We start from the raw sequence: 12328 nt of genomic DNA, 5'->3' as shown, positions 1-12328 counted from the left end.
CAGGGGAGGACGCAGAGGAGGCACGCGGGGGTTAGCGGCCAGACGAGCCCGCAGGACGGGCGACGCCGGCACGGCCATGCTTGGAAGACGCAAGCTGCCAGACGGCAGGACGTCCTGGCCTTGGAGCCCACGCCACATCCTGCTGCCACCCCTGGGCAGGGACCCCAGCCACAGGAGGGGCTTGAGGGGCCACGTGCGGCCAGCCTGGCACTGGGACTGGGGGCCGCGTGCGCAGAGTCCTCCCAGGGAGCTGGTCAGGCCCCGCGGTTCCCGGGCCCCAGCACGGCCCCTCACCTGGCTCGTCCCTGCGGCCCGTGGATGACGGAAGTGCTGACCCACAGCAGCGCCTCCCGGCCTTGGTTTCCTCCTCCGTCCGTGGCCCCTGGCCGCCCGAGCGCCACTGCTTCTGGGGACATGGCAGGCGTCCCCCAGGGAAAAGCGCATCACCCAGGTCCCCGCCGGAGAATCGGAACCAGGCCGTCGGGTCGCCCAGACGCCGTGCCACACACGGGGACGCCACGCCTCCGAGGGGTGACCGGCCCACCTCTGGGACTCCAGGCTCAGGCCTCTTCTGCCCCGGGGGCCCAGTCAGGACATCCTCATCTGCCGTGACTTCCTTCAGGTCTGTTAGGGCCCCTGCATGATTCGAGGTAGAGAAACTGAAGAGTCCGCTCATCTGAGTTACAGAGTCAGGCCCGGAAATTAATGAGGCTTGATGGCCATCGTCGGCAAGCCAGAATCATGACGGGACCTCGAGGCACGCCTTCCACGGACACGCGAAGGGCCGTGGGCACGGAGCCGCTCAGCGAGGTCTCTCGGGGCCGCTGGGAGCCGCCCTTGCACTGCCCGGTTCCAGAGGGGGGCCCGGCTGGCCACGACCCCTGGGGGCAGCCACCTGCCCAGTGCTCCCCAAACTTATCATGCGGGGGGCCGCCCCGTGGGCGCGAAGGGACCGGGGCGGGGGGTGCCCTGAGCTCCCAGATCCAGCCCGGCCCCACCCATATGCAAATCTAACCTTTCCGGTATCTCAGCATCATAAACCTAAAGACAGGATTTCAACGAGAAAATATTTACCGGAGGCTTTTTCTCTTTCATAATCTATCGATTTTAATATCCTTCCCACTTTGGCTAAATGTCAATTTTACCCTGAGGACTGCTGTTGCAAACTTGAACACATTTTATTTATTTATGGCATTCAAAATATTAGCGTTGGAAACGAGTGCAGTGTGAGTCTTCCGGTGTTCCCGCTCAGAGTTTATTTTTCCTGTTGGGATAACGCTGGTGATTTGCCACGGTACCTGGGGCCAACGGGCAGCGCGGCAACCTCCGGCTGAAGCCGAAGCGCGTGTTCCACGGTGACGCGCGGTCACCACCACAGGGCCACCTTCCCCACTAAGCCTTTGGGGCCGGAAGCACCCGACAGTCGCTCTCACTCAGCCAGAGGCCACATCCTCTCGCTCACCATTTCCACTGCACTCGTCCGGCCTGCGGCCTTCGTGCATGAATGGCCCCCGCGCTGCCCACGGCAGATCCGGGCGCGTCGGAGCCCCGGGTGACTGCCAGGACGAGCCCCGTGTCCCGGGAGGCTGGGCCCGCCCCGAAGGACGCGCCCCCCGCCGCTGCGAGGGCCCCCGCGGGCGCCTTCTCGGTCACCAGGAGCGGTACAGCCGACGCCGCTGTTTCCTGGTCAGCGAAGGGCTGATGCTGCGAGCGACGTCTGTCCGTTTCTCCCGAGTCTTGGGGTGAGGGTCTTGAGAGCTGCTCTGTGCAGGGCTTCCTCCTGCCAAGCCGGCCTCCACGCAGGATGGGGCACAGCCTCGCGGCCCCACCCAAACCGCAGGGACCTCTGCAAGGCCACCACCGCTACCCTCACCGGGACGGGGCTGCAAGGACCACGGGGAGCTCCGTGGACCCCACCCCCCATAGCTACTCCCCTCATGGTCACAGCCCTGGGCACCCTCAGGCTGGCAGCTGCTCCTGCCTCCACCTCCCTCCTGCAGATCCCCGCTCCCCCCTGGCCAGCCCCACGGAGGACGCGCATCGTGGGCCGTCTACACTGCACCTGACCCACATGGAGGACCACGCCCCCACCCGGCCAGCCCCACAGAGGATGCCCATTGTGGGCCATCTACACGATCATGAATTCACATGATCGTTAACAAAACCAGCAGACAGAGCGCTGATGGCCCCTTAGGCGCGGGCGGCATGCTGACGGCTGACTCCCATCCCGCTGTCCCCGTTCACAGTGTGTGAGGAGCGACCTCAGCGCAGCCCCAGCTGCCGTCACCATGACCATCACATCAGGGGCCCTCCTGGCCCCTTGTCCACGGGGCCACACTTGGTGACACACGGAAGACAAAGAAAAGCTGCCCTCGGAGGACGAGCCGGGCAAGGACCCGGCTTGAGGAGCCCTGGGCCCACAGGAGGACTGGGAACCCCGTGGAGGGCGGACAGGGTGGCCACCGCCTGTGACACCCGCGTGACTCAAGCAGGAGGCGGCGGCATGGACGTGGCACCAGCCCGGGGACGCGAGGCTGCGGCTGGGAGTCGTAGGGAGGGCCTGTGTGCTCACGGTCGGGGAAACGTTAATTAACTTTACTGATTTAGGACGCAACACTACAACACTACACTGTGGCCTGACCCACGAGGGACGAAAATGCTCTTCGAGTGGCGTGTAGCAGTCCATGTGCCGTGTGTCCCGTGGCCCCGGGTGGACCCCTGCGGCCCCGGGCGGACCCCAGGATCTGCATTTATAGAAAGAATCCGTGACGCGAGCTGCTTCTAGGCACCTTAGCAGCTTCTGCCATAAACCAAGTGCCAGGCGGGTTTGCAGCAACCAGAAGTGACTGCATGTTCAGTCCCAAGTGATTAAAACAAAAAATGCCTGGCGTTAAGTTAGGCAGCGAGGATGCACCTCCCGGTGCGGACCCCACGCTTGCGCCCAGTGTGGAGCCCCTGCAATCAACCACGTCATCCACGTGCACCCGCCCCGCAAGCCCCGCCGGCAGCTGCAGGCTTGGGTGCCACCCGCTAACCACCAAGCCCCCCAGGTAGTGGCGGGCAGGCAAGGGCGGCTGGCCGGGCAGGCTCCTCCAGCCCCCACGACCACGCACGTCCACTCCTTGGGGCTCCGATCCGCGCAAGGACTGGCCGGCGGTGCCCTCCGATTCTCTTCCTTCCAGCCCCACAGCCAGGTCAGCGAGGGTCACGGCTCCAGGCACGTCCACACGGCCCCGATGGTTGCCACACGGGTTCCGCGTCCCAGGTGGGCCTGAACAGCACACCAGGCCCTTGTCCTCACTTCAGTGGGTTGAGCTGCCACCCCAGGGAGCAGAGTGCAAGACCGCTCCGCCCTTCCTGCCAGATGTGAATGGGAAAGGGCTGGGCAGAGGCGTCGAGGAGGTCTCGGCGGCCCCAGAGCGGGGCAGGGGCAGGGGGTCCAGGCCGGTGCGGGTCAGGGAGCCAGCGCACCCCACTAGCCCTCCCTGCCCGGGACCCACCTGTCCGCCCCCCACCCGCAGCAGAGCACCCGCAACCCGGGCAAGTGGCCGGCGCCTGATGACCCGTCTCACAGGCCCCTGGACCCTACACTTTCCTCCAGGGACGCCCAGAACCGCTGCACGTCCGACAGATGTTCTTAAGCGGCGACGGAACTGCGCACAGTGGCCGACCCACGCGGTCAGGCCTGCAGCCCTCAGAGCCCCCCCAGAGGCCCCAGAGCCCCCAAGAGCCACCCAGAGCCCCCAGAGTCCCCTCAGAGGCCCCAGAGCCCCCCCAGAGGCCCCAGAGCCCCCAAGAGCCCCCCAGAGCCCCCCAGAGCCCCCCAGAGGCCCCAGAAGCCCCAGAGGCCCGAAGAGCCTATGAGAGCACCCAGAATCCCCCAGAGCCCCCCAGAGCCCCCCAGAGCCCCCAAAACCCCCGACGCCCCCCAGAGCCCCAACAGGTGCCCGGGCTACGGGTGGCTCCCCTGGATGGACACCGCCTGCTGGGTCTGCTGTGGGACATGGTGCTCCGCGCGTGCGTTCCTTGCTCTTCTGTGACGTGTCAGGACTTACTTGCCTTTTTATGACATATTCCCCGCGTTCCTGCCACCGGGGTCAGCAGAGCCATTGCTGAAACTCCACATCCTCAGAGCCCGTGACCGCTCAGGGCTGGCAGTGGGTGGGCAGCAGGGCGCCCGGCCCCTCCGTGGCGGCTCCAGCCCAGGGGCCTGCAGCCAGGGGACACGGGACAAGAGACAAGGGGCTCCTCACCCTCCAACAGCCAGACCCACGCGTGACACCACTGCCAGGAAGGTCACTGAGACCACAGCGCGTGTCACAGGTCTGTGGGCGGGACTTTTGTCCCCCCAGGTCCCCGTGTTGTAACCGCACCGCGGAGTGGCTGTGTTTGGAGAAGGGCCTGCATGCAGCGCTTGGGGTCAGGCGAGGCCGTGGGGGGGCGCGTCCTTCGGGAGGACCTCGGGGGGCAGCCCGCCGTCCACCTGCGCCCGCGCTGACACCGGCCTGCGGAGCTGGCAGGAACCCGGGGCCACAGCGAGGGAAGCGGCCTCGCGCCCCCCCCCCCGGCCCCCTGGCCCGGCCCCCGCGCACAGCCTGCAGTGTGGGCAGCGGCTTCTCCGTGGGGTCGAGCAGGACACGCAGGCACCGCACACGGGGCAGCGGGTCTGCGCCTCCGCGGAACGGACGCTGGAGCTGATTTTCTGAGCACTTTATGTTATCACCAGCGGCTGGGACGCTGCCCTCTGGGGCCTGTCCCCACGGAGCAGAGATGCCTCCGCCTTGGACATCCGGCGGCGTCAAGGAGGGGACACTCGCAGCCACACGGGCCTGCTCAGCGCAGCACGTGGCCCAGGGTCCAAGCCGCACCTGCAGGCGGAAGCCAGCGGCCGCGTGGCAGGCGAAGGCTGGGCGGGAGACGACCCCGACACACGACACGTCCGGCAAGGCACTAACATCCAAGACTCGTTGAAGACGCGTACAAATCAGCACCAAAAATAAAAGACAGAAAACAAACAATCCAGTTAGCACGGGCAGAGCACCTGGATACACGTTTTTTTCCAAAGACAAGACCCAGACGGCGCACGGGCAGGTGACAGATGCTTGACACCACAGGCCGTCAGCGACACACACGTCACAACCATGGTGCGGTCCCGCCTCGCCCGTCGGGAGAGCTCGGGTGTCGCGAGGCCGCGGAGACACAGGAGGCCCCGGGCCCTGCGGCAGGAGAACTGGGGGCCCGGGAGGTCGGAGTGGAGCCACCCCCGCCCGCAAACACTCGTGTTCTCCAAAGGAGAGGAGAACGCGGACTCCAGGGTGGCCCCAATGTTACAGCCGCCAAGTCCATGGCGCCCACGCAGGGGGGCAGCCCAGTGCCCGCCCACAGCCCCTCGGCTGCCAGCTACGGCTCAGCACGAAGACGGACACCTGGCCGCTGGCGGCGGCGCCAAGGGAGCTAGAGGGTGCGACGCGGAGCAGAGACGTTGGAGGACACGCGCACCGTGACCCCCTCACACACGGAGAGAGACCGAGACACGGGCTCCGGGCTCCAGCGCACCCAGCAGGTCCCCGGGGCGGGGACGGGGGCGGGGACGGGGGCCAAGAGGCGCTTGTCCCCACCAGCAGTGACGCACAGAATCGGTCCTGCTGCTCCTGACAGTCACACCTGGGGGCACCGTCCGTGGTCCTACCACTACTTAACCTGTTGTCGGAGGAGCCGACGGGTCCTCCCTGTGCCCTGCCCATGACCTCTGTGCCCCTCGTGTCCTCTGTGTCCTCCCCATGTGTCCCCCTGTGCCCTCCCCATGTCCTCCCGGTGTCCCTCCCATGTCCTGCGTCTGCGTCTGTGAAGAGCTGAGCTGAGGGTGGCCCAGAATCCAGGGCCGGGCATCCTCGCACGAGGCAGGGACAGACAGACACACTGGAGGAGGCAGGGACGGACGCACCCGCAGCCTCGGGGGAGAGTGGCCTGTGGCACCTTGCCCTCAGCTGCTGTCCCCAGGCCAGGAGGGAACGGAGTCCATGGCTCCGAGCCACCCCGCCTGCGGTCCCTGGTTCCGGTCACGGCAGCCCACATGCCATGTGCCTGGGACACATGCCCGGTCCCCCAGGACCTCGGCGCCCAGGTAACAAAGGTCAGGACGGCTCCAGGCCCGGGGCTGGCTCCACAGCTCCCAGCGGAGGGGCAGCGCCTCACCCACGGCAGCGACCCTCTGCGGCCGAGCCAGGGTCTGCACCCCCTGTGGGGCCTGGGGGTCCCGGCTGTAGGGCGCAGACCCACGGAGCGCATGCCCCACTGCTGTCACGGGCGGGCTTCTGGTGGGGGAGGCAGGCCTGCTGCCACGTGAACGTGTTGACCACCTGCAAGCGGGATTTTTATAAAACCGTCTCCTTTCTTGCTCTTTGGCGCCTGTGTTGAGACCTGTTCTTACCTGTAGCACCGTGTCTGACACCCGGTGGCAGGTGGAGCTGCACACCACCCGGAGACGGGCCACGTCCCCCCGCCCAGGATAACCACCCAGAGGCGGCTGGTCTGCGGCCACCAGGGAAATGATAGTAATAATCACGAGGAGAGAAGGGGCACCTTCCTGAGCACTCACGTGCAGGGGGCGGCAAGCCACGCATGTAACACGCTCACGGTGCTCACGAAGGCACCGTCGGGCGGGAATGAGGAGGATCACCTTATAAATCAGGAAAATGGGCCCACACGACTCACAGCAGAGCCCTTTGTGTCCACTGCCCGCGGGCACCGCCACCGCCTGCCTCCCACAGCAGAGAAGTGACCCGTCCACCTGGGGGGCCGCGTGAGAGGGAGGGGGAGACGAAAACCACAGTCTTGGGCCTCGTCGTAGATGAGCTGCTCTAAGAGGGACACGGGCCACACGAGGAAAACCCAACAAGTGGGATTCCGACAACTTGTGTGTGTGTGTGTGTGTGTGTGTGTGCACCTCCTGAATGTATGTGTGCACGCGTGTGGGGGGGTGTACCGTGATGTGGGCACCCGTGTGCACCCGTGTGTATGCAGCTCACAAGTGTGTGGGGACCTGCACATGTGCATTGTCTCTGGCTGCACTGTGTGCACATAGACGTGTACCTCTGAGCACACGTGTGCTTGCACGTCTCTGCGAGTGCTCGTGTGTGCCTGCGTGTGCGTGTCTCTGAGTGCACACGTGTGTGCATGTGCACGTGTGCAGAAACCCGACGGGGGAGCCCGCGGGGTGGGCACGGGCTGCAGCTCGGCCAGGAGGCACCCGAGGCGGTGGGCGTCTATGCGCTGGACCCCGCCCGGCCCCCGGGCGTCTGTAGGTCGAGCGCCCCCCCCCACGGGAGCCCAGGCGGGCCCCCCAACAGGCGGGACAGTGGCTGTGCTCAGGCGCGGGGCCAGGCGGGGCCCCTCAGAACCAGGGCCTGCCGCCGCTTCTGCACACCTCCTGCTTGTCCCAAGGCCCCGGGGCGTCAGCCCAGCGCAGGCGGGGGTGCCCGGGACGGCGTGGAGGGCGGGAGGCCCGGACGCCGCCGCTCAGCCGTCAAACAGGCCTGGTGCTTGTGTCTTTCAGGAATTCGCAGACTCCGTGTCCCAGCTGGTCACGCAGAAGTTCCGCGAGCTGACCGTGGGCCTGGCGTCCGCGCACGCCCGCCACAAGGCCCTGGCAGGAATCGTCATGACCACAGGTAACGCCTCCCGTTCCCCTGGTGGGATCCCACCTGCCGCAACGCACACCTCATGTTTGCCTGACCTTGGGGACCAGGCGCCTGTCTTCCCCACGAAGACGTGAGAGGACACACGGCACCAGGACCCACTGGGGGCCGTGGCCCCCAGTCATGGCTGTGCCCAAGCGCCCACCGCCCGCCCAGAGGCCGCGTGTGGTCCCTGCCGGGGCCTTTCCCGTTAGGCCCCACCTCGGGGTCGGAGCGCCACGGCTGTGGGCGCTGCTACGGCTGGAGCCTGAGGCCGGCCACCGACGGAGCACCCCGGGTGGGTGGCTGACGAGGCTTTCCCGCCGCAGCCTCCCTGCGGCAGGTCCCCTGCCCTGAGGACACTGGCTGCGGCGGTGCAAAGAGACAGGGTGCCCTCCTTCCTGACGGACGGTTCGCGGCCATGGGACCCTGCGCCCCACGAGCGGCAGGACAGGAGGGCAAGGTGGTGGCCTCGGACCGCCGGGGCGGGAGACACGATGGCTCGTGTTCCGCAGTTGTGGTGAGATCATCTATGAGTGGTAACTAACTGGCTGGTGCTTCGAATCCTACTGCCTCCGCTTGCAGGGTTGGTGATGGCCGACCCCAAACGAGGCTGCAGAAATAACTGCCTCTGGGTTGACTTCCACGCGGGACACCACCTACAGGAGGACCTGTACTCATGTGGACAGGCAGTGGGAAGGCAGACAGTGGGCCCACCGTCCCCGTCCTTCCACCCTGAGGGCTCCTCGGGTCCCGCCGCATGCAGGACATGAGACCCCGGGGCCTTGGCACAAGGGCGTGCATCACTCGACCTTTCCATTGCCGACCTCTGAGCAAAATAGAGATAGAAGTGCCTCCGCTGCCCTAACGTGCTGAGTGGAATAAGGCGCGTGAAGTGCTGGGACAGGGACCAGTGACTTTAGGAGGACGATGCGCCGAGGAAAAGCCACTCAGTTCCCCCAGGGACAGCACTGTGTGCGCCTGCTAAGCCCAGCGCCCCCCATGGGAGCCCAGACACCGCCTCCTGGTCGGAAGCCAAATACTCCAAACTGAGCGCCAGGGTCCACCTCCGTCAAGACCCCTCCCCTGGACGGGGCGTTCCTCCCTCCCGCAGCCACTGGTCACACGCATCTGCACGCGGGCACCGTTCTGCACACCCAGCGGGGTGACGAGGAAACACGTGGCCCCACCCCGGACATAGCCTGGGGGCGACGAGGGGAGGCACAGGCCGGGAACTGCTGCCCGGGGCTGAACTCCAGCTCTTCCCGCAACTGGTAACCTCAGGTCCCTCGGCCTGTTGGCAACTCAGGGGGCGGGAGGGGAGGGAACGGGAGGGGAGAGAAGGAGGAAGGAAGGAGGGAGGAGCTGCGGGAGGCCCCGAGCCCCCTGCAGTCGACCCCATTCCCGACCCCCACGCGTAGGTCTCAGGTCGCTGTGAGCTGCCGGGTAGATTTCCCAGCCTGGAGATGACCATCCAGTACCCTCTGAGTTTTCTGGAAAATTCAATGCTGGGAAGTCCCAGGGCCGCTCTCGGATCCCCTTGGAGCACAGCAACATTTGGCAGGGACTCTGGGACGGCGCTGCATGGCCAGTGAGCACACGGCCGACCGCGGCCGAGGCTGAGCGGGTCAGTCCCCCGCCAGCGACGCGAGCGCTGAAGGACGAGCTGCCGAACGTCGCCTTCCCAGTATAAGAGGAGGTTCAGCGGCGGCACCGACTCCCAAGAGGCGGGCAGATGGGTGCAAAACCCCCGGGAGAAATAGCTCTAAAACCCACTGCGTGAAGCTGGTGTGACACGTGACCTCACCTGGAGTCCAGGTGCTGAGCACACGCGCTGCAGGCAGAGGAGCGGGTCCCGGTCCCCGGTCGCATCGCCATGGCCGCGACAAAGCTGGCGAGCGCGGCATCAGGTCGAAGGCTGTCGTGCATGGCCCCCGCAGACCCGGCTGCCTTCTGTGGCCCCGTTCCCCCCGAGGGCTGCTGGTGTGCGCTGCCAACGTCTGACACGTGATGATTTCTCATCCTCGTACGTGTGACGGTTTCAGTGACGCGCGGTCCCGGCTTCCGCCATCAGGCCGAGGGGCGCCCCTGCAGGCCGCGCTGCCACGGAGCCCCCGGCTCCCCTGTCCCATCAGAGCCGCACCCACAGCCCCCGCCCCCAGGCCACATCAAAGCCCTCCACGGTCGGTTGGGTGGACCCGAACGTGGCACCCACCACGGCCGCACGCGGTCAGCACGCGGCAGGGCCCCCAGGCACAGGGTCGCGGGGTCACGGGCTGTGAGCGCCCCGGCTGGTACATCACCCTGCGCCAGTGCCCACCCGAAGCCACCTGCACGCAGGGCTGACCCCAGACCGTGGACAGCTTCTGGGCCAGCGCACGCGTGTTTTCCCGATGCTCAATTTTCTTTTCTTTCGCTGAAAAGAAGGACACGCCTTTGGCACATGGGCTGGGTGACGTGCCCCACGCCCTCCCCGGCCCCCGCCGCCCCAGCACCAGCCTCACCTCGCTCTTCTCCCTTTTCCAGCCCCAACAAACACCTGTCAAAACTCCCTGGGAATCGCGTGGGGGCAGAAACCCGGTGCGCTCACTCACGGGCCGCACCACCCGCTCTCGGCCACCGGAGCAGCTCGGCTTGGGGACGATCCTGTGCCACCGCGATCTCCCCTGCGTCTTTGGAAGGGATGTTGCTATCGTCTCCTACCTGGCGCTTCTACTTGGAGACACCGGCTGGCGTCCCTGCCCGCGGGGCGGAGGCCCTTCCTGTAAACTGCGTGTTTGGTCATTTCCCAAGAATGTGCGTAGGCGCGAGCCACGCACCTGCCCTGATTTACTGAAGCTGTCGATTCCTGTACTTCCTCTCCTATCATTTCTTTGATGAATTGCTTCCTTTTCCCCCCTTTTCTTGGTCGAATTTTCCGTATTCCAACCGGATCCTCGGTCTCTTAGGTTTCCAGGCGCCGTCCACCCTGTGTGCTTGGAGGCCCCGAGCACTTCCCTGACCGCTCCTCGACCCCGCTGCGTGCTGCATCCTAGTCTCCGCTAGTCCCTGTATCACTCAAGACGTCCTTCCTCTTGTTCTATAGATGTGACACTCCTCACAGGGCCCTGGGGACACTCGCCAGCTGATGCCCGAGCCTCCACTGTCCTCAGACTCTGCTCCCTGTGATCTGACCCGCTCTATTGTCAGTCTTTCTCTGTTATTCTGCTCGTGGCTTGTGTCTGAATAGTCACGCTTGTGAGAACAAGGCTCCAGTTTCCCCTGAAACTGTGTCTCTTTCCCCCACGGAAGGCGGGGGCTCCTCTGAGCACGAGCCTCCTGACCTGGGTGGCCCGGGCCAGCGCCAAAGGTCACCTGGTGAGGCCCCCTGGGTGTCTGCTGGCCCCGCGCCCGCCTTCTCCGAGCCCACCGGCAGGCGGCTGCTCCCTCGGGGCGGCTCCTCCACGCGGTGCTGGGGTTTCACCCCGTCCCCCCACGGCCCCCGGAATCCTTCCCGCCTGTGGATCCCACCGGAGGGGAAGCACCGTGTCGTTCGCTCTGCCCTCCTCATCAGGAAACCTGGACGTGGTTTAGCCAAGTTGCCCAGCGATGGCTCTGTCTTCTTTGTTAAGAAATCCTGGTGTTTCCTGGGAAGTGGGTCTTGAAGGGCTATTAATAATGATGATTTTCATTTGATATGCAAATGCACACTGTTGATAGCACTCTCCAATACGCTAATCAAGTTAATTGCTGCCACCCTGGGAAGTGGGAGAGGCAGGAATCCTAATTACGGCTTTTAAGAAACACCGAGGAGGAGATGAAGGGGACGGGTGCCTTTCCCCGGGCTGCGGGGAGGCGGGTGGGGTCACGGGTGGCCGCAGGCTCCGCAGCAGCCCCCGCCCGCCCACCGCGGGGCCCCTACACGCATGCCCAAGGCGTGGTGCTGTGTTACAAGATCTTCGCCTGCAAAATTATTGACTTCTGGGCTTATTGAGTAACCAGCAAAAAGACGTCCCTGGTGCGTGCTTTTGGAGGTTTGTGTTCCAGCCTCCCTGCGAGCCCGGCCTGCACAGCACATCCAGGCGCTGTGGTTCTGACAAGACCCTTCCGGTTTAAGCTGACGGGCCCGGGCCGCGCTCATCACCCCCCAACCCCTGGCACGGGTGGAAGCGCAGCAGGAGGCTCCTGAGCCCTTGGAACCTGCCGGCCGTCTCCTAGGATGTGTCCCATTGCTGCGCTTCTCCCCAGCACTTCCCGGGTCACCACTGAGATCAGCGCGCCTGGTTCAAAAACAAGTAACGCAACAAAACTGCATCTTTAAACCAGGTTTTGTCAAGGACAAAGCCCCAGTGCCGCCCTGGCAGGAATCCCGTTAACCTTAACAATCACGTTAGATTGGGGGGACCCTGGACGCCGAACCTTCCCGTCCAAGGAGGGCACCATCCATCGGTTCAGGTTTTTTGGTGTCTTCTGGGGGGAGTCACTGTTTTCTTCATTTTTCGCCTTGGTCACGTCCTGTGAAACTCACTCCTGTTCCTCTTGGCTGCGCTCAGCGGAGCTGTTTGTCCCTCGCAGTTTCCCGCCAGCGGCCATGTGTACACGCGAGAGCTACTGAGTTCTGTACACTCACTCGTGCCCTGTGACCTCACAGACTCTCCGACGATGTCCACAGT

At 65.2% G+C, this 12328-nt stretch overlaps 1 protein-coding gene across 1 annotated transcript in view; it reads left to right on the top strand.

The window, feature by feature from the left end:
* Window positions 1–12328, top strand: part of ADARB2 (adenosine deaminase RNA specific B2 (inactive)) — a 337200-nt gene that overhangs the window by 296983 nt on the left and 27889 nt on the right. The window contains exon 4 of the mRNA XM_055332832.1: window positions 7556–7670. Within this exon, the coding sequence (XP_055188807.1) occupies window positions 7556–7670 (115 nt within the window). The remainder of the gene's footprint in view (window positions 1–7555; window positions 7671–12328) is intronic.

This window comes from Nyctereutes procyonoides, unplaced genomic scaffold (genome assembly GCF_905146905.1).
Source record: "Nyctereutes procyonoides isolate TBG_1078 unplaced genomic scaffold, NYPRO_anot_genome, whole genome shotgun sequence".
NCBI lineage: Eukaryota > Metazoa > Chordata > Mammalia > Carnivora > Canidae > Nyctereutes > Nyctereutes procyonoides.
This window is presented reverse-complemented; position numbering and strand designations above follow the sequence as displayed.